Source organism: Xiphophorus maculatus, chromosome 11 (assembly GCF_002775205.1).
Source record: "Xiphophorus maculatus strain JP 163 A chromosome 11, X_maculatus-5.0-male, whole genome shotgun sequence".
NCBI classification, from domain to species: domain Eukaryota; kingdom Metazoa; phylum Chordata; class Actinopteri; order Cyprinodontiformes; family Poeciliidae; genus Xiphophorus; species Xiphophorus maculatus.
Window position 1 is genome coordinate 8,501,333 of NC_036453.1, and position 26,989 is coordinate 8,528,321.

Sequence of the window (26,989 nt, forward strand, 5' to 3'; positions counted from 1 at the left end):
TTGGGACTCCGCTGCTTCTAAAAACAACCCAAGTGTTTAAAAAATGGTTTTGTGGCAATAACTTAATGTGTTGGTGTCTGGAAAGTGAGCCATTTCAAAAACCTGAAATCTCATTATCTAAGATTGAAATTAAAAATGTGATAAACATGTTTTGCATGGGCCATAGAAATGTCCTAACCTGTTCAACCTTTAATAAATCCTCAGTTCTAGGTTCAGGCTGTCTAATAAACGAATCGCTCTTCAGCAGACTGGGCTATCTGTGACAGATCTCTGGACTGGAGCCGATAAACTCGCCTGCCTGGGTCAAATAAACACAGATAAGCCTCATATCTCTGAGCTGGAGCTCAGTGTCTGCCATGATCCTGACGGCTCCGTCTCCGTGCCTTCCTTCTGCCGCCACCGTCCAGCAGCTGTTCTCTGTGGCCCGAGACGCCGACATCGTCCCGGATATCTCCCTGGATCCGGTGCTCACCACCTTCCTGTCCCTGGACTCTGCCGCTGCCCTGCAGCATCGGTACGGCTTCCTGCAGCGTGGCATGAGCGGCGAGCAGCAGGCGGCCTTCCACCTGAATCTCACCGCACAGCTGAGCGGCTGCAGGGTGGCGAACGGAGGCGTAGGGGTCGTCGCCTTGGCCCTGTCCCTGCTGTTTGACCAGGTGGCCCAACATGTACGTCAAATATTTCATTTTTCAGTTTAAATTCTTTGTTTTAGCAACAGAGTATTAAGGACAAAGGAATAATGGATAAATGTCAGAAATAAAGTTAGTAATATTATGAGGAGAATAAAGTCATAAGTCATTGTATTATGATGTTATTCTTCTGTGACTTTATTCTCATAATTTTCTGTAATTTTCTTAGTGTGGCCTGGGACAGATTTTAGTTTACAGTTTCGGTAGCCCAGGGCTCCAAAGATTACTTTTATTCAATTTTTTAATGAATTCATGCTTTACATGGTGTCTTATATAAAACTGGTTCATCAGATGAACTCCATGAATCTTTGGAGCTTTACAGCTGCAGGATCACCTACAGTAATCAGTAGGAGAGATTTTGTGCAGCGGACTGGGCACCAAACCGGCTCCAGCCCAGGGCCACGACCGGGTGAGTCTGGCCCTGCTGCTCTGCTGTAATGTCCATAAAGCTAAACTTTTAAAGCTGCCATCAGGTCCGCGCTGCAGCTTCGCCGCAGGGATCCGAAGTTCCGAGGGTGTTCGGCGTCAGCGCCTCGTCCAGAATCGGATCGATGATCCACGGCTACCTGCGCCTGGTCCCCGCCGTCGCCAACGACGAGGAGAAGATGGCGGAGGCCGCCGAGCTGTACGACGCCTGGCTCAACCTGGAGCTGATCGACCATTATGAGAGGATGACCACCAAGAAGAGGATGAGCACAGAAGCCATGCGGCAGTGGCTGGCCGGCGCCGCGTTTCACCTGCACCTGAGGATCCACCAGGTGAGCCGAACCAGGAAACCATGGAGGATCAAACTTCTACAAAACTCTGCATTCAAACTGACACCATGTTTGTAATGAGATAAATAATCTGAACAAAGATCGACCTGCTGCTGCTGTCTGGAGGCGGGGCATAGCGCTGTCAATCAACCTCATGTACTCGCTTGGCATTGAGCATGATTGACAGTGCTAAGCCCCGCCTCCTGACTCTGATTGGTTGTTTCTGACTGACTGGTGTATTTCTGCAGTTTAGAATAGAAAAGAATAGAATAGAAGTACTTTATTCATCCCAGCAGGGAAATTACTTCGCATTTACAGCATAGAGACAAGACACAATAACAACTACCACTGAGTAGTAGTTGTAGATAAAATAAAAATAAAAAATAAAATGCTATAAATTGTAAAAATATAACATGCTGTTAATATAAAAAGCAGCTTAGAGCAGTTCTTGCAAAGATTCAAAAAATGCAGATATGTATATGTAAATATATGTACAGCAGTGTGCCACAGTGCAGTTGTGCGAAATCGGACTGATTAGTGCAGAACAATGATTTAGCTTTTATTGTACAGTGAGATGGCCTGTGGCAGGAAGGATTTCCTGTATCTGTCCCTACGACAGCGGAGCTGGAGCAGCCTATTTTATTGTCCATCATAGACAGAACCTTCTTCAGTGTCCTCCTCTCCACCACAGTTTCCAGGGACTCCAGCCTTAGTCCCAGTACAGAGCCAGCTTTCCTGATGATGTTGTCCAGTCTATTAGAGTCGCTGGCTCTGATGCTGCTTCCCCAACACTGGAAATCAGTGGGTGTACAAGGTGAAGAGAAAGGGAGAAAGCACAGTTCCCTGTGGAGCTCCTACGTCACTGACCACCACATCAGACAGGACACTGCCCAGACGGACAAACTGTGGCCTGCCTGTCAAGTAGTCAGTCACCCAGGAGATCACTGAGTCGTTGACACCCATCCTCCGCAGCTTCTCACCCAGCAGCAGAGGCTGGATGGTGTTGAAGGCACTGGAGAAATCAAAGAATGTGATTCTCACAGTGTCTCCTCCACCATCCAGGTGTGACAGCGCTCGTTGCAGCAGGAAGATGACGGCATCGTCAACTGCTAAGTGGGGCTGGTAGGCAAATTGCAGGGGGTCTAGAAACGTCCTCACCTGAGGCCTCAGCTGGGCCAGGACCAGTCTCTCCATGACCTTCATCACATGAGATGTGAGAGCGACTGGTCTGTAGTCCTCTGGGTCGGATGGCCTTGGCTTCTTGGGAACAGGAACCACATGTGATGTCTTCCACCGCAGCGGGACTCTCTCCAGCCTCAAGCTCAGGTTGTACATGTGTGCCAGTACAGGGGCCAGCTGGATGGAGCAGGTCTTCAGGATCCGTGGTGTAATGCCATCAGGTCCTGCAGCCTTCCCCTGGTGTAATCGCTCCAACTGTCTCTCAACCTGGCCTGTAGTCACCGTTAGCTGGGGGTAGGTGTTGTTGTCTGCAGTGGAGATGGGGGGAGGATGGGGGGGTGTGGGGGGGCTGAAGGAGAGGTGGTGTGCACTGTACTGGGAGCAGTGGGAGGAGGCAGACGAGCTCGATCTGTTTTGTCCCAGATTATCTGTGTCATAGAGTCAGTGCATAATAATTTTAACAAATTTGTAAAATCTGTTTTTCTAAAAGCTTCAGGTGAAAGAAGAAATAAACAGACAAATGTACTCTAAAAGCAAAACCACCTGAGGAAAAGGAAGTACCTCGCTTTTAAAAGTACTTAAAATATTTAAGTAAAAGTACTTTCTCAATGTATTTTTTTATGCAGGAGTGTCCAAACTGCGGTCCAGGGGCCTTTATTGGCCCTATGCTGACTGCGTGTGGCCCCTGACATCAGTTAAAGATTAAAACAGTACAGACGTCTGATGTAGACAAGGACTTTCTATATTTAGTTTGGAAGAAATTATCACAAAGTAATATCTCACAGCAGAAAATATTGGCAAAAACACAAATGATTTGTCTTTAAATAATCATGTGATGTTTATGCAAACGCTAATTTTGCTGCACACAAATCTGCTTTTAATTAATTCATAAAACTTGGCTAAATTCGGCAAGCATTCTAAAGAAACAGTGACCTGAATCTGGATTTTATTGCTCAGAAATTACATTTTCTTCCAATTTCCTAGAAAATTTAGAAAATTTCTTTTAACAAGAAAAACTTACCAAACTTTTTAAGGTTTGTTTCTATAGTCATGTACACATCCCTCTCCAATGACAGATCTATTTGTTTGGTTGAAGTGGATAATCATGCCGTATTATTTTGTATCTTCCTGTATTTTGCCATATATTGCATGTTATGAGTTTTAGGAGACTTCAGGCCTGGCAGACATTGAACCAGAACTTTGATGTTTATCCCAGTTAATTAATAATAAACAAGGAATGGTAATAGAAAGCTGCTTTTTCTTCCAGTTCTGCTTGTTTTTGGATTCAAACCTGTTGGAGATGAAAGCAGGAACAGAGTAAATCTGAATTTATTCTCCAACAGGTTCGCCTTCACTCTGTGCCGTCTGGGTCCATCGAGTCTCTGCGTCTGTCCTATAAGACGGGGTTAGATCGCCTCATTAGAGGCTACTTCGCCTATTTACGTAAAACCATTTTGGAGACTGAAGCTGGAGGAACATTGGAGCCAAAACGCAGCAGCGTGGAAAACAGCAACGCCTCCAGCATGGGGAATGTGACGGCTCACCCAGCTGATGCCAAAGCCAACTCGACGGCAGGCGACCAGAGGAGCTGCGGGCAGCTTGTGGAAAGAAATGCTTCAGCAGCGCCGTGTTTCAGCCAACCGGGTCTGCTGGTCATCGAGCCGCAGAAGGAAGTCAGTCACGGCGTCCGGCATCGGCCCTGTGAGTCCGCGGCCATCCAGGAGGCCCTGGTGACGCGCATCATGAAGGCGCAGGACCTGGAGCGCAACAGGAACTTCTTCCTGTATCCGGAGAAAGTTCTGCGAGGCCTGCTGAGGCAGAGGCAGCACTTTGAGCTGCGGGCGAACCGGACCCAGAGAAACGGCCCGTCCGGATTGCAGCCGCGGAGCGAAAACAACAAACTGCAAATTATGGAAGCTTAAGACGACGGAGGAACATAAAACAATACAATCAAGAGAATAAAGTCATAAAATTACAACTTTACTCTTGTAAGATTATGATTTAATCATCACACTATTACAACACTTTATTCTTGCAATTACAATTTTTAATTCTTAATTTTTCTTAGTGTGGCCCTAACACTCCGCCATATTTTAAAGACTAAAATTACAAAAACCTTTTAAATAACATGATAACAAAATAGAAAATTAAGGCAGAAGAAATTCCTTTCAAATGATTATTTTTTGCTACAAACTCATGAAACAAATGCTTACATTCAATCAATCAATGAATAAAGTTTATTAGTATTGTACATTCCAGCAACAAGGCTTTAAATCATAAAAACACAAACATACAAAGCCATAGAAGAAGCGTCATAAATAGTGACATATTTAGTGTTTCTTATTGATCTATAAATGCCTCACCATGCTCAGCAGATGGAAAATAACACGAAAACAGAAAACATTGTGCACAAACAAGAGCTCTCACTTAAACATAAACTCTAAGTTTGTCTCTGTGTCTCAAGTACTTTGGTTAAAATATTTCATTTTTTTACTCAGTGAAGTTATTTGCACTGGATTGAGAATCCAAAAGACTTTCTCAAATAGAACTAGCGATACTTCATAATAATTTTACTCAAACAAAAGAAAATGTATTCTGCAGTAAAACTACTCCTGAAATGATTTTCCCCAAAAGGTCAGTGAGAAAATGTAATGTAATGGATGCTCTTTGCGACTTATTAAAATTCCTTTGAGATCAAGAAAGTATTTTTGAAAACTTACAGTTGGGGGTTTATTTTTAATATATTCATCCTGTATTGATTAGTAAGATCAATCTTGCGTCACAGTTTGAAGGACACAGCTCTTATTTTGTTGTTTATCCAACATTTGTGATGAAATGTCCACACCTTCTCTCCGGTGACTCGGGAACAAAGTGTAAAGGTTACAGACTTCCGATTTAAATAAAGCCAGCTGGGGGCGCTGTTCGCTTAGGCTGCAAAACGGCGCCGGAGAAGAAGAAAATCCTTTTCATGCGTGTAGCTACTTGCTTTTACGAAGCGCCTGAAAACAATTCAACACATTATGATCTGAGGAGGGCAGAATATCACCGTGAATCCTTCTATCAGCAGTTTTCATAAGGTATGTTGTGTCTGACTCTGTTTTCAATCGCTTTAAAACATTTCGATTACATTTTGAATCGCTAGTTTTTGCTAACGGTCTAAGGCGCTAAAACAAAAGGCTGATAATGGATTGAAACGTGACGAACATCTGCGAAAATCTAGAACAGTTTTGGAATAGCTTGAACTCTGAAAGGAAATGCACTTAATAACTTTGAAAGGCTTTAGTTTATGTCCTTGTTAGGATGTTGGCCCTGTAAGGAAGTCAGTAAGTGAGCTAAAATGCTAATGTTGCTTCAATGGGTGGTGAGTTGTTTCAGGCATTAGGTTACTCTGACTATTGGTTGTTGTTTCCTTGTTGCCTTTTAATGTCAGTCTTGCCTGGTTATTGCTCAGCCTTTCTGTAAGTAGTGGACATATTGAGCAGTTGTGGCTGTTTGGGAACCGAAGCCAGACAGGTTTGGCCCCCGCCACACCCACACGTGGTTCCTTAAAAGTGGCGGAGCCGCATTTTTTTGGGAAAAGAAACTGGCGCAGAAAACACACCGACTCGATGCCACGTGTTTCAGGTCTGTTCCTGTGTGTCTTCTAGTTTACAACAGGAGGACGTGCAGTCCGGTGCTTTGCTTTCCAAGGGAGGGGCAGATATTGGTTTACGATCTTATAACCCCGGGGCAAAATAGTGCGGAAGCATAAAGGGTATTTACTCAGTTCGTTTCTCTTGTAATGACTGATTGTCCAATATGCAGTGTTGGGTAAGTTACTTTAAAAATGTAATCCGTTACAGTTACAAGTTACCTTGTTTAAAATGTAATTGTAGTGTAACTTTTTCTATTACTTTTAAAAAGTAATGTAACTAATTACTTTTGATTACTTTTTGATTACTTTGAGGTTTTAATGAGTATTGACCCATGTTCAACATTTAATTTTTGAGAACTGAGTGGGAACCTTAAAAGAGCACTAAGCTGAGAGGGAATTGCTGACAGGCAATCACAGGAGGTCCACAAGAAGAGATGCCAGCACCAGGCATGTAAGATTTTCTCAGACTCCTCTCATCGGGCCATACTCTTTCCTGCTCCTCCCCCAGGCTCTACCATTTACGCAGTTTGCAGACTAACACAAGCAGGTTCAGAAACCACTTCTTTCCTACAGCGGTCACCTTATTGAACTCTTCCCAAAGACCAGTCTTTCTTTCCCCTCTATCCATACCTTACTGTACCATCCCAACATTTGTACAGTGTTCCTCTTCAATTCGCACCTGTATAGCCCTATCTACAGTGGCTCTGCACATGCATTTCCCTAGGGGTAATTTATTTATTCTGCTGCACATATCGATCAACCATCTTTCCTTACCCTAGCTGTGAATAACTGCATTTTATCTCTAAATACTGCATGCTGTACAATCTGCACACGTTGCACTTGATTAGATGCCAAACTGCATTTCATTACTTCATACATGTGCAATGACAATGAAGTGCTCTAGTTTAGTAATAAATAAGCAAAGTAAGACTTTATGTCACATTTTATTTTTCTTGATTTTTTCTTTGCACACCCTTGCTTGTAAAATTAAACACGGCACAATACAGTGCATCAAGAATTAAGATGGACGATGGGTAGTCAAGTTAGTCATTGAACATTTAACAGTCAATGGAATGTTGACAAAAACAGAAGTGTTTGCAACATATCATTCAAAATCAAAACGGGAAAAACAATAGTTTTCCAAAATCACACAATCACTATGTTAGACAAGCAAAACAACTGTGGACACTACAACGTGGTGTCAAGAGTTAAGTCACTTAACATTTGCATTTAAACACTCAATGCAATTAAACAATTGAGTAGCTGCTGGGGTAGAACTGCCTGCCAGGAAATCTTCCCGAGTATCAGATGGACTAAACGTGCCTTTCAGAAGAACGCCTGGATGCTTCCTCTGAAAAGAGAGAGAGAAAAAAAGATAGAAGAAAAATATACTATAATTAATAATTATATGTTCAAAGTAGCATTAATTGGGGCCTGCCCATAGCAATGCATAAGGAGAGTAGTGACTGACTTGCGAAGCAAGTTATAAAATTCCACAAGCTAGTGACTACTATTTAGCTAAGCTTAGCATTGATGCTAATTTTTAGCATCAGAACGCTGGGTCCAAACCGACGGGGACACTTTGGCAGGCCCCAGTTAAATTTCTTCTGGAATTTCTAGTTTACTTTATGTTCATCATGAAAACCATAACACTAGCACATTGCATACAATGTCTCATGGGAAAGAATAGATTCCAACGTTTGTCATGCATCAACACCAAACAGTCAAATATTCGTAAAACAACACGCTTCGTCTATCAGTGAGTTGCACTTACCTCTAAATGTTTCCTCAGGTTTGACATAGAGCTTCGACGTGGACAAGTTCTTGATAGCCGGCAAACACTTCTTGCACTGCACGGTTAAATTTGAGCCATTTTCACATGTGTAAATGAAATGCTCCTTATATTTCCAGAGCTGGAAGGCTGTCATTTTTGATGCGCTGCTTGAGCTGAAATGGAACCGTCTGCTGCTTGCTGTTCCTCCAGGAGGCTCCGCCAGCACAGGATGGACCATCAGTGGCATTGCGGCTGGCAAATATGATAGAGACAAGGAGCCGTAGCGGGAAACGGCTATATAGGGCGCAAAGCAATAAAAATGTCATTACATATTTCGCAAAGGTTTTTGTTCATATTTTTTAAAAAATGTAACTAAATTTGTAATTCTTAATATTTTCAGAAGTAACTGTAACTGAATTACATATTTTCTCATTGTAACTGTAACGAATTACAGTTACTCTTTTTTTGTAATTAAATTACGTAACGTCGTTACATGTAATCCGTTACTACCCAACACTGCCGATATGAACATTTGTAAATATCCACTATTAATATGCTGTAGTCCTAATATGGCCGATATCATCTCTACCTTCATAATACAGTGGAGAAATGACCGCAGCGATGCTGCGCAGAAACGCCGATAAAGGGCAATACGATGGGAATAAATGATGAATATCGACCGGTATTCCTTGTGGGTACCGGTGGCAAAATCGCTGTATTGTGCATCGTTGATGGAAATGAGTCAATATTTCAGCTGAACAGTCAAATATCCCTGGCATAAATCAAAGTAATAATAATGAACAGATCAGCAGAAAAGTCTGAGCTTTCCACATGTTGATGTTAGAAATCTATATTTTTTGCTACAAATGATCAAGTTATGCTGCATTGTAGGCAATAAAATGTTTTATTTGAAATAAATTACTTGCATCTTGTCGGATTTTTAATATTGTATAAAAGGCTTAAATTCTTAATCAGCCTCTTTTATTTGATTAATTAGAATAATTGATGATTAATATAATCATTTGTTGCAGTTCTGATGTTTGATACTGATAAATATCGCTTATCTTTAATATGGACAATATTTATATCAACTATCAACGTCGGCCCAAATATTCATGTTGGTGTCTTCCTAATGTTCTATCATAAAGTTATAAAACTGTAGAACTAAATGACAATATTCCATGATTAAAGACGTAAAGTTTATATTATGTTTCCAACATAACATAAAGCTTATGTTATGTTGGAAACATAAACAGACAAACTTTAAAATTCTTTGACATTTTAAAGTAAGATTTTAATGAAAAACTATCGTGTTATAAAATGAGACATTTGAGCGGCGGCAGAGTCGTCGGTCCTGCGGAGCGTTTTTACTTTTATCGGAGGATTTATTTAAACCAGAGGAGGAAATGTTTTCCTGGCAGCAGCCCGTCTCTGATTTCAGGCCGACTCCACTTTCAGTTTCTGTTTCATTAAATGTTTTACCTAATGTTGGTGTGCACATCTGTCTGTCATTTTCTATGTTTTGTTCCGCCATCACAGGACAGGAAAACGTCCAGTTCACATAAATACAGTGAATGTTAGGAAATCTGCACCACCGTCAAAATGCCAGGTTATTATTTAGAAAAAGAAAAATGCGTTCAGAAATGTTCCCGCCTCATTATATGGTATATTAGGTCCAATATAATGATTGGAAACATTAAATAATAATGTGGATTTGCTGTTATTTTCCCCTTATTGATGATTTATATTTATTTGCTTTCCTCATGACTTTAAATTTTCCTGCCAAGATTTAATGTTAATGAGCAACTCGTTGCAACAAATGACGGTCTGAAACTAGAATTAGTCAAAATGCCAGTCAAAGGAGTTTGGATATTATTGTAAAATAACATTTATTGAGAGTAGAAGGTAAAACCTGTAATGCTGTAAACTTTGTTTGGACAGACTTGAGCAAAATGTCGGATTCAGACTCGGACAGCGATTGGGGTTTCCACCGCAACAGGAAGTTTCTGGTAAAAATCCAACAAACATTTTCCATGTTTGTTTTGTTCTTCATCTAAACCAGTTTTTCTTTTGGTGTCGTAGAAATCTCACGGGGACATCAAAATAAACCTTTCAGGTAAGAAAGATTTAAAACTTTGATAGGTAATGTGTTTCTTAGGATTGACTTAAAATGAAATATTATGAAAGTTTTCTACCATTTTTTCTTTAAATTGTGACTCGTGAGGAATGTTTTCATTTTTGAAGCTTCTCAAGTTTAATTTATGTTTAATCAACAGGAAAGTTCAAAAAGCCTAAATGATAAAAACATGAACAGAAAATGAGATGGAACAGAGTTGGGCATTTACTGTATTGTGAAAAATTATCACCATAAGTTTTGATAAATAATTTTAGAAAAATGGCAGTTTGATTGGAAATGTTATTTTCTCCACTTTTCGTTCCACGAGGCTACGAGTAAATGTAACTTATTGCCAAGAATGTGTTCAGTTTTAGTAGTTAAGTTTTTCCTGTAGAAATCAATTTCAGATGAGAATATTCTTGAAGAATAAACTTTGTGTTTGTGTGAATTAGAGCTGCACCGTTTGCAGTTTTCTGGTCGATTGTCGACTACCGATCTTTAAAAAACCTAACTTACCGATTCCGATTTTGGCCGAAACCAGTGTTTTGTCTGAAATGTTGCTCAATATATCAAGAAAGTTGCTGGATTGGCTGAAGGGGCAACTGATGGAAGAACTGGCGCTGTGATAAGTCTAGATCTATAATTCTAGGTATATAGCTCTAGATTTATAACTCTAGATTGTTCCTCTTCAAAAACTTCAGTTTCTGTTCAGAAAGTTTTGGCACATCCATGCATTGATCTGTTCTCAGCATCTGTTCAGTGGCTGGATGGGGTCAAAGGTGACGTGGAACTGCGTCTCCTCGGCGTAACTATGGTAGCTAATCTCATACGAATATGTCCAGTTAAAAGCGACATTTTGCCTCCTGCTCCTCCAGAGAGAGTGTTCAGCCAGTGGGGCTCCATCCCCCTACAGACCAAGAAGGAAGGCGCTCAGCGGATGAGAGTTTGCGTCTTCTGGTTTCCCACGCTGCTGCAGCCCGACATCTCCAAGACCTTCACTTGGGCCGCAGAAGTTGGCTTAATCAACGAAGAGTGAGCGCAGCTCGGCCCGCCGCTACAGATCAGACGGGAATCGTCGCAAAGTGCTGAGATTTTATTCTGTCTGCAGGACAAGTGAAATGCTGGATGTGGAGAACCTCCGCAGGATTCAGGTGGTTGAAATGATTCTGCTGCACCTGGAAGTGGCAAGTGTAAGTCCCACCTCCAGCTAGCTGGGTTAGCCTCTGTCAGCCAGCTGGGTTAGCCTCTGTCAGCCTGCTGGGTTAGCCTCTATCAGCTAGCTGGGTTAGCCTCTATCAGCTAGCTGGGTTAGCCTCTATCGGCCGGCTGGGTTAGCCTCTATCGGCCGGCTGGGTTAGCCTCCGTCGGCCAGCTGGGTTAGCCTCCGTCGGCCAGCTGGGTTAGCCTCTATCAGCCAGCTGGGTTAGCCTCTATCGGCTAGCTGGGTTAGCCTCTGTCGGCCAGCTGGGTTAGCCTCCGTCGGCCAGCTGGGTTAGCCTCCGTCGGCCAGCTGGGTTAGCCGAGCTGATGGGTTAGCCTCTATCAGCTAGCTGCTCATAGTCATTGATTTGATGACATATCAGATGTTCAGATATTTTTGCTAAATTTTCCGGGTTGATTCGTTCTGTAGCTGTTTTGTTCCAAACATGATGCGTTTCCCTTCCTGATGTTTAGTTGTTCTGAATGTTTTCTGTTTCTCCTGCAGTTGGACAGGGATTCCTCCAGACACGTTTTCATTTTTTGCAACATGTTGCATCAGGTAAGCTGCACCTGATTGGCTCACAGATTCCCATCTTATTGTCGACATTTTTTCATTCATAAAACAACTTGATTTAAGTCGGGCTGTGAGGAAATAAAAACCTTCTGCTGATTATGTATATGTTGATTAGCCAGTACTGGTGCGTTCAGTAACATGGAGACTTTCCGCTGCAGCACTGCTCTCCAGAGATCCTGGAGGAAGCGGTGCGCTGGCTGGAGACGCTGGGCGATGGGTTCAGACGGGAGCAGCTGCTCTGCCTGGGAGGATTCCCCAACTGCTACACAACATTCGGCTTCATCTTCTCAGAGTGTGAGGCGCCAAGTTAAATTGAAAAATCTCAAGAGTGTGAGGTTTTTAGAGTGCAAGGTTTTCTGTTTGATTAAAAACAAATAATTTCTAAAATGTGAATTGTTTTTTGTTTAGATGCCAAGTTTATGCGGGAGATGAGCAACAACCTGGACGCTACGATGAGGGCCCTGAAGGCACCGCCTGATGAGTCGTCTGCAATGGTAACAATCAAATCCTCTACACTGTAAAAACTGTAAAAGCACTAAATCCTAACAAGTTATTTGGTCTGATCTATGGAAAAAAAGATCTATATAAAACAAAACTAACTAATAAGTAACTATTAAGCAAAATATTTTGTTTTAAGTCAATAAATCTAATATTCATTCAACAGATTAGCTTCCTTAACGAGACATTTTCATGTTTTAAGTGAAATTCACTCCTGCTGAAACTAGAACTTTCATCAATACTAAGGAATATCAAGCTCTTATATTAAACTGAAAAATGATTTAAAGTTTATTTCAAGTGAACTGAATCAACCTGGTAAGATTTTTTTGCAGTGTAGGACATTTTAATGCATTTTCTTCAGTTTTTTTTATTTTTAATGACATAAAAACCAAACATTTATACACAGTAAAAACTTCTGGGTTAAAAATTAACCAATTCGTAATCCAGTGCTGGGTCTTATATTGACCCAACATATTGGGTTATGGCAACTAACCAAAGGTTGGGTTAAATTGGTTAAATTGACCCAAAATTGGGTTGAAACTCATGACCCAACACAAGGGTTATTATATCACTATATTTGGGTAAAAAAAAGATTTATTTATTTAAAATTTCACCACATAAAAACAGGATTAAAAACAATCTGAATTCAAAGCTTCTTTTATTTCCATGTGATAAATATATAGTCAGCAGAATTCATTTACAAAAGTTACAAAACATAAGTTGTTTCAACAGTATATAATGAAGTCACTTCAAGTCATTATTTGACTACAACTCCAGAAGTATCTGTTACTGCATTAGAAAACATTTCATGTAAAAAGTCTGTTTTAAAACAAACTACAAGTAAAACTTGTAGAAACTGCGGCTTCTATGTTGTCACATTTTGTAGATGATCCACCAGGTTTGTCCCAACCTGATGGAGAGAGAAGACAGAAAAAACAGGCCAGTAGTGATGAACTTGTTTAAACAGCAAACAATTTGAGCATGACTCAGAGATGAAGGTGGACGTACAGCCTGGATATCAATAAAACCACCCGAACTTCCAGGTTGATGGGACTGAAAATCTTCTCCCAAATGTGTAAGGTGGAGCAGCTGCAGGGCTACATCACCTTCTCTATCAATCAGAAACTAGTGTTAAAATGTTACAGTAACTAAAAGCATGAAACCAGTTTAGAAAACATTTCTTCTTGGCTTCAATGCCTTGGGGGAGCAAACTCATGTTCTTGGCCATACAGAAGGTCTTTGTTGAGAACAAGGAGTTCGGGTTTCGCTTAATTCTCCTGAAGATCCTGGATGTAAAATTATAACTTCCATCAGAAAAGACAAAAACACAAATCAAACTTTAAGAATGATTGAATTCAACCTTCTAGCCAATAATTTGTAATTAACCAGCAATTTCAAAATTGGAGTAATTTTTATGGTCCTAGAAATAAATATAGCACTCAGTAAAATAAAATGACACATCATTAAATTTACAAGTAAAAGTTAACTTAAACACTAACTTAGTGCTGAAGTTACTTCTTTGATGGACTATTTGGTTTTTGCCACTTATAAAGAAAAGAGAATCAAGTTTGCTGGGGAGACAAGATCAGGATTCCAGATGTAAAAATAAAGAGTTCTTTCTATTCAAATTATTTTTGCTTTTAAGTCGTTTCTTAACCAGCCGCTCCGCCCAGTCATCTGACAGAACGGCTGCAGTGGGAGTGGATAAAAGTCCGATCCCGTTTGTAATTAAGCACATAATTCAGGTTTACACTACTAATTTATCGCCTAATAATGTTGTGAAAGTTATTTTATTTTCCAAAAAACATAATATACCCACTTTATTAACAGCTCTGCTTGCTCTCCAGCGCCTTTACCGCATATCGCCCCCTGCTGGTGAACTAAGCCCACTATCTTTTCTTTTAAAACTAAATCGATTTTTAAAAATTTTGACTACGATAAGTTACGAACAAATATGGTTGAAGTTATATTAAACAATTGAATTTAATTTACTTGACAAATTGTGCCCTCTTCCTTCCCCTTCATCTTTTTATTTTTAATTTTTCAACAGCCGTGTTGCAGCAAAACCAAAGCTCTTTGTCAGAGCAACCCACTTTAATAAACATTTTAAATAACCATAAAAATAAATATCAAACATGTTGTAAATAAATTCCATTTATTAATTCACGTTGAAACTTTATCTTCTTTTTACTTACCATGTCTTATTTCAAAGTAGAGGAGCAACGTTCACAGTCTTGTTGAACATGGAGGCTTGTGAAAAGGGGCGTGGCTTCTTCCACGTTTCGTCTGTAACCCACCGACTGGGTAAATGTACCCAACCTCTGACCCAACAGAATATTCAACCCGTAGAGTTCTGGTAAATTTCTGACCCAACTCTTGAGTTATGAATTTTGACCCAATATTTGGTCAAACTGACCCAACAGCTTCTACCCAGAAATTGGGTTATGAAAATAACCCAACATTTTTTACTGTTTTACTACCAATAATTTTAAAATGTAGTCGGTAAATGCCTGCATATGAATGAAGGAGTGAATGAGTGAATGAATGAGTCCAGCTCTCTAACAGATGTTTTCCGTTATTGATGATCAATACGTTGATCAAAACGTCAGCCGATCTATTTCTGTCTTTAGACTGAAGTATTGTTTGTTACAGTTTGAAAAATAAAATAAATTTGTGATAAACGTTTCGTTAAGTTTGTATAGCACAAGTTTGTTTCTGTACTGTGAAAACATCCCAGATTCTTTTGTTTCAGGAAAGTGAAGCGATGAAGATCCTTGGGAACGAGAAGTTTCAGGCCCAGCAGTACGCAGAAGCTCTGAAGTTTTACACCAACGCCATCAAATGCTAGTGAGTTTCTGTCAACGATGAAACGATGTTTCTAAACCGCTAATGTCACAATGTTTTCTCTCAATACTTCCAATAAAAGTTGTTCATAAAGTAAAAGTTTCATTAGTATCCATGTTTTTTGTTTTATGAGAAGTTTTTATGTGCTGAGTCAATCTGAAGTCACTTTCAGTCATTTTGTGATTTCAGTTTTAAACCAGAAAATATAAAAATGCAGCAAACATTTCTGCTGGTGATAAAAACAGTTTGAACTGCATTTTGTGTCCTTAATGTGATAATTTTGTGCTCCTTGCTTTAGTCCTGATAATCACATCCTGTATGGGAACAGAGCGCTGTGCTACATCAAGCAGAAGGAATATCTGTGAGTAAAATCAACCTTCGCTGCAAAAACGTTGGATTTATGCAAAATTATAAATTTTTTTGTTTCATCTTGTCATTATTTTACATGATCTGCATGTAATATGTGTTTTTTTTGGCGCCGGCACAGCTGGCTGCCTGCAGACGCAGCTCCCGTCGTGTGTGTTAATCTGTGTATATTTGCTGTAACCGATTAAGGATCCGTGCTTAAAGAACCCATGGATCATCAGTTAAGCTTTCCACAATGGCTGGATGTGGTTCTGTCGGTTCTGTCGCTGTTCTCTACGGAGTAGAGGCATTGATTGTTGCGGAGAACCTCGCCGAGCGGAGTAGCGGCATTGTTTATGTGCGTGAACAGCTGATTGCGCTGTGTGGGCCTCTGCTGCTGCCCGGAGACGGGCCTGTGGTCCGGAGGAGTTACGGAGGAGACGACGGGGCTGCAGGTCTGGAGTTAAACGGAGGGAGAAGAAGAGACGGCACAAACCAGCGATACCGGCGATTATTGTGGGGAACGTGAGGTCTTTGGGAAATAGGACAGACGAACTCACGGCGCTGGTTAGGACCCAGAAGGAGTACTGGGAGTGCAGTATCTTCTGCTTCACGGAAACCTGGCTGCACTCGCTTATTCCGGACTACAGCATGGAGGTTCCTGGATTTTCCTTGGTGCAGGGACAGGGACTTTTCCAACAGTCGGAAGAAGAGGGGCGGCGGGATTGCACTTTATGTGAGTGAGAGGTGGTGTAATCCCGGTCATGTTAACGTGAAGGAACAGATTTGTAGCCCGGACATTGAACTTCTGGCTGTGGGAATGCGGCCGTATTATTGACCAAGGGAGTTTACGTCCGCCATTTTGATCGCTGTTTACATTCCCCCATCAGCTGATGCAGCGGTGGCCTGTGACGTCATCAGCGCTACCGCAACCAAACTACAGACTCAACACCCGGACGCCTTCATGGTCATCACAGGTGACTTTAACCATGCCTCATTGGACAAAACTCTACACAACTTCCAGCTGTATGTTGACTGTCCCACCAGGGAAAACAAAATGCTGGATCTCCTGTATGCTAATGCCAAAGATGCATACAGCGCCACAGCCCTGCCCCCCCTCGGCAGGTCGGACCACATCTTGGTAAGGATGACTCCCAAGTATGTCCCTCTAGTGAGCAGGCAGCCTGTGCGCATCAGGACGGTGAGGAGGTGGACACAGGAGGCAGCTGAGGCACTGCAGGACTGCTTTGGGTCGACAGACTGGGATGTGCTCTGTGGGCCTCATGGGGAGGACATCGACAACATGTCTGACTGCATCACGGAATACATCAGATTCTGTGAGGACACTGTCATGCCAGCCTGGACCGTGCGCTGCTTCTCCAACAACAAACCCTGGATTACCAGCGACCTGAAGGCACTTCTAAACAAAAAGAAGATGGCTTTCAGGTCTGGAGATAAGGAGGAGCAGAGGAGAGTCCAGCGTGAACTCAGAGAGACACTGAGGACATGCAAGGACAACTACAGGAGGAAGCTTGAGTCCAAACTCGAGCAGAACAGTGTGAGAGATGTGTGGAAAGGAATGAAGAACATCACTGGAATGAAGGGAAAAGACACACAGAGATCTGGGAGCCTGGATAGAGCAAACCAGTTCAACCAGTTTTTCAACAGGTTTAGCTCACCTCCTGCTACTCCCCTACCACCACCAGCCCCCCACACATCCACACTGCCCCAAGTCGTTCAATCCACCTACCTGCATTCTCCTGCACACCACCTCTTCTTCAGCCCCCCCTCTCCTCCCCCCATCTCCACTGCAGACAACAACACCTACCCCCAGCTAACGGTGACTACAGGCCAGGTTAAGAGACAGTTGGAGCGATTACACCAGGGGAAGGCTGCAGGACCTGATGGCATTACACCACGGATCCTGAAGACCTGCTCCATCCAGCTGGCCCCTGTACTGGCACACATGTACAACCTGAGCTTGAGGCTGGAGAGAGTCCCGCTGCGGTGGAAGACATCACATGTGGTTCCTGTTCCCAAGAAGCCAAGGCCATCCGACCCAGAGGACTACAGACCAGTCGCTCTCACATCTCATGTGATGAAGGTCATGGAGAGACTGGTCCTGGCCCAGCTGAGGCCTCGGGTGAGGACGTTTCTAGACCCCCTGCAATTTGCCTACCACCCCCACTTAGGAGTTGACGATGCCGTCATCTTCCTGCTGCAACGAGCGCTGTCACACCTGGATGGTGGAGGAGACACTGTGAGAATCACATTCTTTGATTTCTCCAGTGCCTTCAACACCATCCAGCCTCTGCTGCTGGGTGAGAAGCTGCGGAGGATGGGTGTCAACGACTCAGTGATCTCCTGGGTGACTGACTACTTGACAGGCAGGCCACAGTTTGTCCGTCTGGGCAGTGTCCTGTCTGATGTGGTGGTCAGTGACGTAGGAGCTCCACAGGGAACTGTGCTTTCTCCCTTTCTCTTCACCTTGTACACCCACTGATTTCCAGTGTTGGGGAAGCAGCATCAGAGCCAGCGACTCTAATAGACTGGACAACATCATCAGGAAAGCTGGCTCTGTACTGGGACTAAGGCTGGAGTCCCTGGAAACTGTGGTGGAGAGGAGAACACTGAAGAAGGTTCTGTCTATTATGGACAATAAACAGCCCCCTCTCCACCACATAGTGGACAGACAGCGGAGCACCTTCTCACATAGGCTGCTCCAGCTCTGCTGTCGTAGGGACAGATACAGGAAATCCTTCCTGCCACAGGCCATCTCACTGTACAATAAAAGCTAAATCATTGTTCTGCACTAATCAGTCCGATTTCGCACAACTGCACTGTGGCACACTGCTGTATATATATTTACATATACATATCTGCATTTTTTGAATCTTTGCAAGAACTGCTCTAAGCTGCTTTTTATATTAACAGCATGTTATATTTTTACAATTTATAGCATTTTATTTTTTATTTTTATTTTATCTACAACTACTACTCAGTGGTGGTTGTTATTGTGTCTTGTCTCTATGCTGTAAATGCGAAGTAATTTCCCTGCTGGGATGAATAAAGTACTTCTATTCTATTCTATATAAAAACCTTAAGTTTAAAAGTTAAACTTTGTATAAATGGACAGAAATGTGTATATTTTTGTATTTAATATTATTTTCCTGTTGCAGAAAAGCAGCAGGGGATGGAAAACGTGCCGTTCTGATCGACCCGCTCTGGGCGAAGGTACAATCCGGCTGAACTAATAACTGCTTAGGGTTTCCTAATTAATAATTCATATTATTTAAATATGCTTTAATATGTTTTGCATGTTTTTTGGCGATGTTTTATCGGTTGGATTATTATTTTTTTCTTCAGGGTTTCTGTGCGGTAGTAAAAGGTAGTAAATTAAATTAGCTCAAATTAAGGCCAGTAAAAGGACACATTCAGTCCTCAACAGTTTCCTGTTTCCAGGCTGGATGTTTTTTTAGATTGTAAGATGATCTGAACTCAGCGCTGGTTGATCGGCTCATTTAAACTGCTGCTCTAATGGTGGCCATGATCTGACACTGTGTGTGTCGGTCGCCTCGCTGCACATGGACATTTGTTTATTAAACTGTTCAATGACCTGTGAAATATGACACCTTGAACCTTGTTATCGAGTTGTCCTAGTTTGACGATTAGTAGCAAACTAATATTCTGAGAATAAAACATCAGCTTGTGAAATTAGAATGTCGTTGCATTTTACTGATATTCTTTAAAAGAACAAATATCCTGAGTCTTATGGATTTAGGATAAGCACTAAAAATAGTGCTTCTGTTTTTGACATGTGAGGTTTTGGTCTAGTTAAAGTCACAGTAAAAATATTGTAGAGGTAGAAAATTCAACTGAGAATCCTGTATAGAACCGTTTTTTTTAATTTTTGTTTTTTTTAAATTAAATGTTTTTTTCATTTCTTTAGCGAGGTTTTATTATCAGGTTTTTTTGGGGGGGGTCGGTGATCATTTATCGGTTGGATTTAGTTGTTTTTTTTCTCGGGTTTTTTAGAGATGTTTTATGGGTTGGATTTTGGATTTTTGGCGACATTTTTGCTGGACTATGCTGTAGTGTTTTTTTCTCTCCTGAGGTTTTTGTTGCTGCCCCCTACAGGGCCACTACCGGTATTGCGAGGCGCTGTTCTGTCTCGGGGCCATGGACCTGGCGTTGGAGGCCAACAGCACCGCCCGGTGGCTGTGCAGAGAAAACCCGGAGGGACTCAGAGATCTGGACCAGCAGTTCCTGAAGTTCAGGCCGGAGCCGCCGCCTGGTACCGATCCAACTCCTTTCTATCAGCTGGGAGGTTTGGGCCCAAACCAGAAGTGGCTTCCTATTCCAGTCTTTATTCGTGTTTTATTGTTTGATTGGTGAATGGCAGCAGGAAGTGAGTCAGCTCCTGCCTGCTATTGCTTCCTGTTTGTGAAAGTGAAACTCACGCTGCTCTACTTTTCCTCCAGCTGAGCTGCTGCAGAGGCCTCACAGGTTCGTCCGTTGACCTTTTTACTGACACAGTAACTAATAATAATGGTTGTTGGTCGTTAACTGTCTGCTTGTTTTTAACGCGCTGCAGCTTTAAGGTTGGGCTGGTGAAGAAAATCCCTCAGCCGACAAAAACAGGCGGTAAAAACAATCCGACTAGGAGTTTAACTGCAAAGGTGAGTGAGTCACGTTTGTTTTGCTTTTACAGCCTCAGGTTTCATTTTAGGTTTTAGCTGTAAACTCATGTTTTCCTTCAGTTTTTAAATGTTTATTTTAGCAATATTTCTCATTTTCTCAATCAATTCCTGCTTTTTTCTGTTTTTATTTTTTAATCTCTATATTTTTATCGCCCGATAATTGAAGTAAGCAGCAGGTTTTTCTTCCAACATCTTGGAGTAAAACTGAGAAACGAGTTAAAAAAAATCGACAGAAAACAGATTTTCTGAACCTATTCAAGGTGGAAAGCTGATTATTTTAGTTATCAATTTATTGGATTAAAAATTGGTGCACCTTTATACAAAATTAGAAATGCATTAAGATTCAAATAACCAAATAATTTTATTTTTTAACAAGATAAACATTTAAAATGCAACAACAACATAGCAATATTCATTTTTCTTCCCCTTTTTTCACTGTTTTTTTCACCATATTTTAGTCTGTAATCAATTAGTTTTATAATTAATGGATTACTAAATTAGTTGGATTATTACAATATAAGATTAGACCGATTAATCGTTTCGGGACTGCGCTCCGTGTTCGTCTCGATGAGTTTTGGGTTTTATTCTGAGCAGCATGAAAAATCAGGATGACGATTTTCACCCTAAACTGATTGAGTTTTCGTCTTTACTGTCCAGGAGTTTAGCGCCGCCGCTGATGTTCCAAGGTTCGATTCAAAGTTTGCAGCAGTCGCCCTCAAGCATTCAGCTGGCGAACGCTGAGTTTTGAACTTTTCTTTTAGGATAAAGACTTTGTGAATATTTAAGCTAGATTTAAAAATGTAAAATAAACGGAGGTTGTTTTGAGTCTGTTTGTGTTTGTTCTCAGTTTTAGTCAGGACTGCAGAGTGTTTGTGTTTTTTGGGTTTTTTTTTTCTGGCTGTAATTCATGTTGATCATTAATTCGTGTTTTTAGGTCATCAAGACGAAAACGGACAAAAAGACAGGTTAGTTTGTTTTCCAGTTTAAATAATTTGGTGGTTGAGTTTATTTCATGTTATTAAATGTTCACGTTAATACTAAAGATCCAGCTGTTTAATTTAAAACCCAAGAACAGAAAGTTTGATATTTCCTCTTTTGGGCTCCAACAGGGGAATTGAATCAATCAGAGGAAATTACTGATCGATTGTCTGAGCTCTGATGGAAACCCAGAATTCTGCATTAAAATAAAAATCATTTTAATGCAGAAAGCTCATCCTGATGCTGAATGCATGGAGGTTCCAAACACCCGGCTCCCTCCTCCCCAGTGGCCGTCGGCGGTCTCTCCTTGATTTGGGCCAAAAATACTTTCATCATCCAAACGACTGAATGTCTGAACTAAGTTAGAAATGAAAATTTTTCTGACCCAAAATGAATTCAAACCGGCTGTTGCCTTGGCAACCATTTTCCTAAGAACTTGAAAATAAACAGGAAGGAATGTTCTCAGCAAGCAGCTCTGTGATTGGTCGCCACCGTTCTCGTCTTGGTTGCCTGGCGACCAAACGAACCCAAGGGAACACGGGATGGGTTTTACGTGTCGTATGTTTTAATGACTGTCAGTGTTTTAATCTCTTGTATCTCTGAAGCGCCGTCCGACCCGGAGGGACGACTCAAAGACCCTAAAACGTCCAGAAGGTCAGTGAGGTCACGCGCCGTCCGTTTGATTTGCTCATCAGAGTCTGTAGTGAAAGTCTTTGTAAAGATGGTTCCTTCCCTTTAAACACAGGATGATGTCTGAGAGCAAAACCAGCTTCTTTCTTTGACTAGACCATATGTAATTATCCTGGTGTGTCCTGTGGTACCCTGGTGTGTCCTGTGGTACCCTGGTGGTACCCTGGTGTGTCCTGTGGTACCCTGTTGTGTCCTGTGGTACCCTGTTGTGTCCTGTGGTACCCTGGTGTGTCCTGTGGTACCCTGGTGTGTCCTGTGGTACCCTGGTGTGTCCTGTGGTACCCTGGTAGTACCCTGGTGTGTCCTGTGGTACCCTGTTGTGTCCTGTGGTACCCTGTTGTGTCCTGTGGTACCCTGTTGTGTCCTGTGGTACCCTGTTGTACCCTGGTGTGTCCTGTGGTACCCTGGTGTGTCCTGTGGTACCCTGGTGTGTCCTGTGGTACCCTGGTGTGTCCTGTGGTGCCCTGTTGTGTCCTGTGGTACCCTGTTGTGTCCTGTGGTACCTTGGTGTGTCCTGTTGTGTCCTGTGGTACCTTGGTGTGTCCTGTTGTGTCCTGTGGTACCGACGGTCTGTGAAACTCTGTCTCTGCTCTGTCTGCAGTGAGCGCGACGACCTCAGCGACTCTAAGATCAAGTCAAAGTGCCAAAGTGAAATGCAGAAAGCGGTGAGTCTTTCCTCCTGTCGGCTCCTTTCATCATCCTGGGTTTCTCTGTCTCTGACCTGCTCCGTTTGGGTTCATCAGAACCAGAAGATGGCCGACAGCAAAGCAGATTTATGTAAGGAGCTGCGGTTTCTGGTGCAGGAGGCTCACAGCGCACTGTCGGACCTGCGCAGCCGCAACGCAGAGCAGGCCTTCAGCCAGGCGCTGGGGCTGCTGGAGGCCGCCCCGCCCAAGGTAAGAGACTTCTGAATGTCTGGTAACGCGTAGTTTATCTGTACAGGAACTAGTCGATTCTTTACTCTGCAATGACTTTTTTGGGGGGTCCGGTCCAGTAGTCACAATCATCTGATAAAACAGATTTTTCCAAGAAAATGAAAGTGAGCTAGGTGAGTTCCTCAGACAACTCAAGTTGTATAAAAATGTAAATAATTTACCAAAGAGAAACTGAAACTTCCAGCAAAGGCTACTGGAATAGGGGTGTTGCGCGGTGGCGCAGTGGTTAGCGCCGCGCCGCACAGAGAGACTGTAGACCGGGTATCTGGAGTCCGACTCCTGTCCTCGGTTCGCTGGGCCCAGGCCTCTCTCCCCTCTCTGGCCCCTTCCTGTCGAATTGCTGTCAAATAAAGGTAACTAGTGCTGAAAAAATTGTTAATAAAAGACTATCAGAGTAATGTGGGACAACGCGTCATGATGTCGGACTTTTTTATCCATCCAACTGATCGGCGTCAGCCTGCTATTGAAGCTTCTAGTAAATACTTATAAAAATACTGTCTAACATCTGGAAACAAAGTCCAATCTTCGCCCCCTGATGGAGGCGATCTCTGCCGCCTGCATGTCGGTTCAGAGAGACGCTGCCGATCCGCGGAGCGTCCTGCTGCGCGTCGGGCGGAGGAGCAGCAGGACGCAGCGCTGGATTCAACTGTAACCAAACTGGATCCGGTCATGATTAGTTTGGTTTGATGTTCTGCTGTGGTCAGTGAGATAATTTGACTGATACGTTTTTTGAACCTGTTCACTCCAGTTAATTAGTTGACGATTATTTGAATTATTGATTAATCTGTTTCAGTGACTACTTGATGCGTCTGAATGTTTGTTTCTCAGAAACTGGGACTTTCCTCTCTGGATGTTCTGCTGCTGCTGTTCGGTCGAGCGTCGGCCTTGATAGAAATCGGACAGCCGGAGGTGAGTCGCCCAGAAGAACGCGGTTTGGATCATATTTCATTAAAATGTCTTTAAATTATCCTAAATTAAAAACAGCCAACCTGACGAAACACATAGACGTGGAAAAAAAAAGCCGTCCAGAAAATGATCAGCTTGTGTTGAATTAAGCAGCCAGACATTAATGCCTGACTAGAACCAGTCTGGCAACACGAAGTAGACAAAAACAGCTTGGAAACGCGATCAGCAAAGTCCATCAGGCTGCAATGGCTTACAGTGATTTTCTAATTATTAAACGATTTATAAACACACAATTTATCACCATAAATGTCCTAGTTGTTTTTTCAGAAACATCCAATTCAGAAATGTTAAATTTCATCGTAACTCGTATCATCCAAGCATCTCCAAAGAGTCGTGCTGCAATAGCAGTCAGTGCAGGGAATCTGAAGCGGCCTCTGACTGTAGACTGTTGCTGTTTAAACTAGGGATGTTCCGATACCGATCATCCATGAGGCCGATCTCTGCCCATCACCTGGATTGGCTGTTAATTTTCCGCTTTACGTATAAATGATACTAAATTATCTGGCAATAAATTGACCTAATTTAGATATAACAGACATATTTGACCACATATCTAAAATCAGTTTCAGTTCCCTGCTGCAGCTCAGCTGCTGCTCGCTGTGACAGTTCACCGTCTGGAGGTTCAGCGGCTCCGTCTGAAATATCACCTCCAGTAGAGACGGTCCAACAGCGGGAGCAGAACCGGCGTCTCGCTCTGCAGCTCAAGACTTGAATTATTGTTCATCTTTCTGACCGTGTTGGAAGCTGCGCTGCTCTACCTGCTGTCTGGATCCGGACGTCTTTGGTTCCTGCGTTGAGCCTCCATGCAGCCAAATCAATCAAGTGTTTGGTTTTTAAATATCTTATTAGAGTCGTTGTGTTTCGCCCCCGAGGTCATTTCCTGCCGCAACACGCAAACGTCCCGGTTCACTCAGAGCGTTAAAGTTCCTCACTACAGGACTTGATGCTGCGCAGCGAGAAGGCAGGAGGAGAGCAGCTGCAGGCTGAGAAGAAGATACAGGTGATCGGCAACTAGAGACGCTGATCGATCACCGATCACACACTTGCACGGAAATCGGCCGATTATGATCGGCAGCCGATCGATCGGCACACCTCCAGTTTGAAAGTTTTCCGTCTTCACAGCATCGAGAACCAGAGGGAATAAACATCCGATCAGAGCGACGGCAGCCTCAGCGCCGCAACAACATAACCCTTAAAATTTAAACCTCTGAGGAAATGTTTTCTCTCAATCCCAGATTTTTTGGTCTGTCAGCTCCTATTTTCTGTCATTTCTGTTCTGTTGTGGGTTTATGAACCGTTTTCTTGATGATTGTTGCTGCAGGAACTAGCAGAAGCAGAGAAACTCCTGGAGAGGATGAAATCGTTTGAAGAGCGAACGTTCCAATGTCTGGTTTATTACACCATCGGCAGAGTGTTTCTACGAGAAAACCGGTACGTTTGTTGTACAAAATTGACCTTTTGCACATTTTTGGTCCTAAATTTTAGTTTCTGTTTCAAAAAAGACACCCAGCTGATTTCTGGCAATAAGTTACTATTTCTGGCAAAACGTTTTCTGAATTGCATTTGACCGGCACAACCCTGTTGCCTAGCAACATTGCTAGTTTTCCTGCTGTACAATGGCTGCTGGAAAAGACAAAAGTTTAGTTGTTGACTTGCTGCTTTCTGGCTGGTTGTGCAGGCAGCTCCACTAACTGAAATCTCATTTTCTGAGAATGATTTGGTGTAATAAATGTGGTGATCAGGTTTTGTCTAGGCCCTAGCAGGAAGTGTCTCCCGTATCCTCGTTTCTTGCTCTCCAGCTGTTGCTCTTTGTGTTTTGCAGGTTTAAAGTTGCCGTGCAGCAATTTTCAGATTCGCTGCAGATGGTGAAGAATCAAATTACGCCAGGTAAACTCACCTGGCCGTTAACCAAAGAGATTGTTAAAGAAACCCAAGCAGACAGTTTCAAGGTTGGTGCGTCCTGATTGATCTGGAATGTGTAGCGGTGAGGAAAGTCCTGAATCATCCTGTCTGTTTCAGGAGATGCTTGAGAAATCGATAGAGTTGTGTAGATTTCCCCCCGCCCCTGACGCCGTCTGTCGTCTTGAAAAATGTCTTTGCCCTCTAAAAGCTGAGATCTATTTCACTGACCCAGATTTTAAGGTAAGCAGCTTCTCATTTCTGTGGTTGGGAGCGAAACGCGTTGAGTTTTGAACGAGAAGCTTGTCGTTTTAGGGCTACATTCAGATATGCTGCTGTCAGAGCTGCAAGGTTGAATTTCACATCAGCTGCTGGAAGAGCCTAAAGTCTACCGAGTTCAGGGAAAAGAATGAAAAGGTTTGCATTTCATTCCTCTTTTCGGCAGCTTTGAGTCCCTGACATGTAGATAAATGCGTTTTGTGTCGCAGGATGTCCTGAATGAGGCGTGTTTGACTCCCGACTGTCTGGGTAAAATCTGCTCTATACGAATCTTCGGTCCTACGGGTCTGGTGAAATGTAAGGTGAGAAAACGTCCAGAGGAGCGTCACTGCGAACGGCGGGTCAGCGCTGACTGCTTTGCTTTGTGCTTTCAGTTTGAAACGACGATCACGAAACCGGAGTTGCCGAAGAAACCTCGAGTTAATCAGAAAGCCACCAGGTGAGTTCTCCTCAGAAAACCGGAGAAATTATTAAAAATGGCTCTAATACTTTCTTACAAAGAAGATACTTTGAATTTTGTTCCATCAACATTTTTAATGAAATGCTTTAAAACCTGTTGCCGGCGGTTATCGTGTAGTGAGAATTAGTTTTGGAGCATAATTACTGCTGAATATTTCTGTCATCAGGGTATTAATAGTATAAATTGTAGGCCTGAAGCGATTAATTAGATTAATCAATTAATCGATAGTTGAAATCAATTAATTTAGCAATCGATTAATCATTAACTGGAGTAAACAGACTCAAAAATTATGCGAAAATTTAGTTTTTAGGATAAATGAAAACCTTCAAACTGGAGGTGTGCCGATCGATCGGCTGCCGATCATAATCAGCCGATTTCCGTGCAAGTGTGTGATCGGTGATCGATCAGCGTCTCTAGTTGCCGATCACCTGTATCTCCTTCTCAGCCTGCAGCTGCTCTCCTCCTGCCTTCTCG

General features: G+C 42.4%; 2 protein-coding genes across 4 annotated transcripts in view; both read left to right on the top strand.

Moving 5' to 3' along the window:
- The first annotated feature begins 295 nt into the window (after nt 1–295).
- On the top strand, nt 296–4,601 carry LOC111610117. Its single transcript, XM_023342673.1, has 3 exons — nt 296–668; nt 1,163–1,447; nt 3,967–4,601. The coding sequence occupies exons 1-3, from the start codon at nt 357–359 to the stop codon at nt 4,543–4,545; spliced, it is 1,176 nt and encodes a 391-aa protein (XP_023198441.1). The 5' UTR covers nt 296–356; the 3' UTR covers nt 4,546–4,601.
- Nucleotides 4,602–5,549: 948 nt separating this feature from the next.
- Nucleotides 5,550–26,989, top strand: part of LOC102233638 (E3 ubiquitin-protein ligase TTC3-like) — a 39,931-nt gene continuing 18,491 nt past the window's right edge. The window contains exons 1-25 of one of the 3 annotated variants that reach the window (XM_023341659.1): nt 5,550–5,700; nt 9,973–10,040; nt 10,114–10,147; nt 11,023–11,179; nt 11,256–11,337; nt 11,853–11,906; nt 12,080–12,215; nt 12,330–12,415; nt 15,172–15,266; nt 15,562–15,624; nt 18,788–18,842; nt 19,746–19,935; nt 20,090–20,114; nt 20,203–20,287; nt 21,243–21,273; nt 21,892–21,940; nt 22,578–22,641; nt 22,720–22,872; nt 23,740–23,820; nt 25,199–25,308; nt 25,700–25,826; nt 25,897–26,019; nt 26,092–26,193; nt 26,265–26,357; nt 26,430–26,494. In XM_023341659.1, coding sequence (XP_023197427.1) covers nt 9,984–10,040; nt 10,114–10,147; nt 11,023–11,179; nt 11,256–11,337; nt 11,853–11,906; nt 12,080–12,215; nt 12,330–12,415; nt 15,172–15,266; nt 15,562–15,624; nt 18,788–18,842; nt 19,746–19,935; nt 20,090–20,114; nt 20,203–20,287; nt 21,243–21,273; nt 21,892–21,940; nt 22,578–22,641; nt 22,720–22,872; nt 23,740–23,820; nt 25,199–25,308; nt 25,700–25,826; nt 25,897–26,019; nt 26,092–26,193; nt 26,265–26,357; nt 26,430–26,494 — 2,117 coding nt within the window. In that variant the 5' untranslated portion in view covers nt 5,550–5,700; nt 9,973–9,983. Of the gene's footprint in view, nt 5,701–8,968; nt 9,641–9,972; nt 10,041–10,113; nt 10,148–11,022; nt 11,180–11,255; nt 11,338–11,852; nt 11,907–12,079; nt 12,216–12,329; nt 12,416–15,171; nt 15,267–15,561; nt 15,625–18,787; nt 18,843–19,745; nt 19,936–20,089; nt 20,115–20,202; nt 20,288–21,242; nt 21,274–21,891; nt 21,941–22,577; nt 22,642–22,719; nt 22,873–23,739; nt 23,821–25,198; nt 25,309–25,699; nt 25,827–25,896; nt 26,020–26,091; nt 26,194–26,264; nt 26,358–26,429; nt 26,495–26,989 lie in introns of those variants that run through there. The other 2 variants (XM_023341658.1, XM_023341660.1) reach the window with 2 other exon arrangements.

Coding starts and splice junctions, on each gene's coding strand:
- LOC111610117 (XM_023342673.1), top strand. CDS start 357: ATGATCCTGACGGCTCCGTCTCCGTGCCTTCCTTCTGCCGCCACCGTC. Junction 669..1,162: donor TTGACCAGGTGGCCCAACAT/GTACGTCAAATA, acceptor AGCTGCCATCAG/GTCCGCGCTGCAGCTTCGCC. Junction 1,448..3,966: donor TGCACCTGAGGATCCACCAG/GTGAGCCGAACC, acceptor ATTCTCCAACAG/GTTCGCCTTCACTCTGTGCC.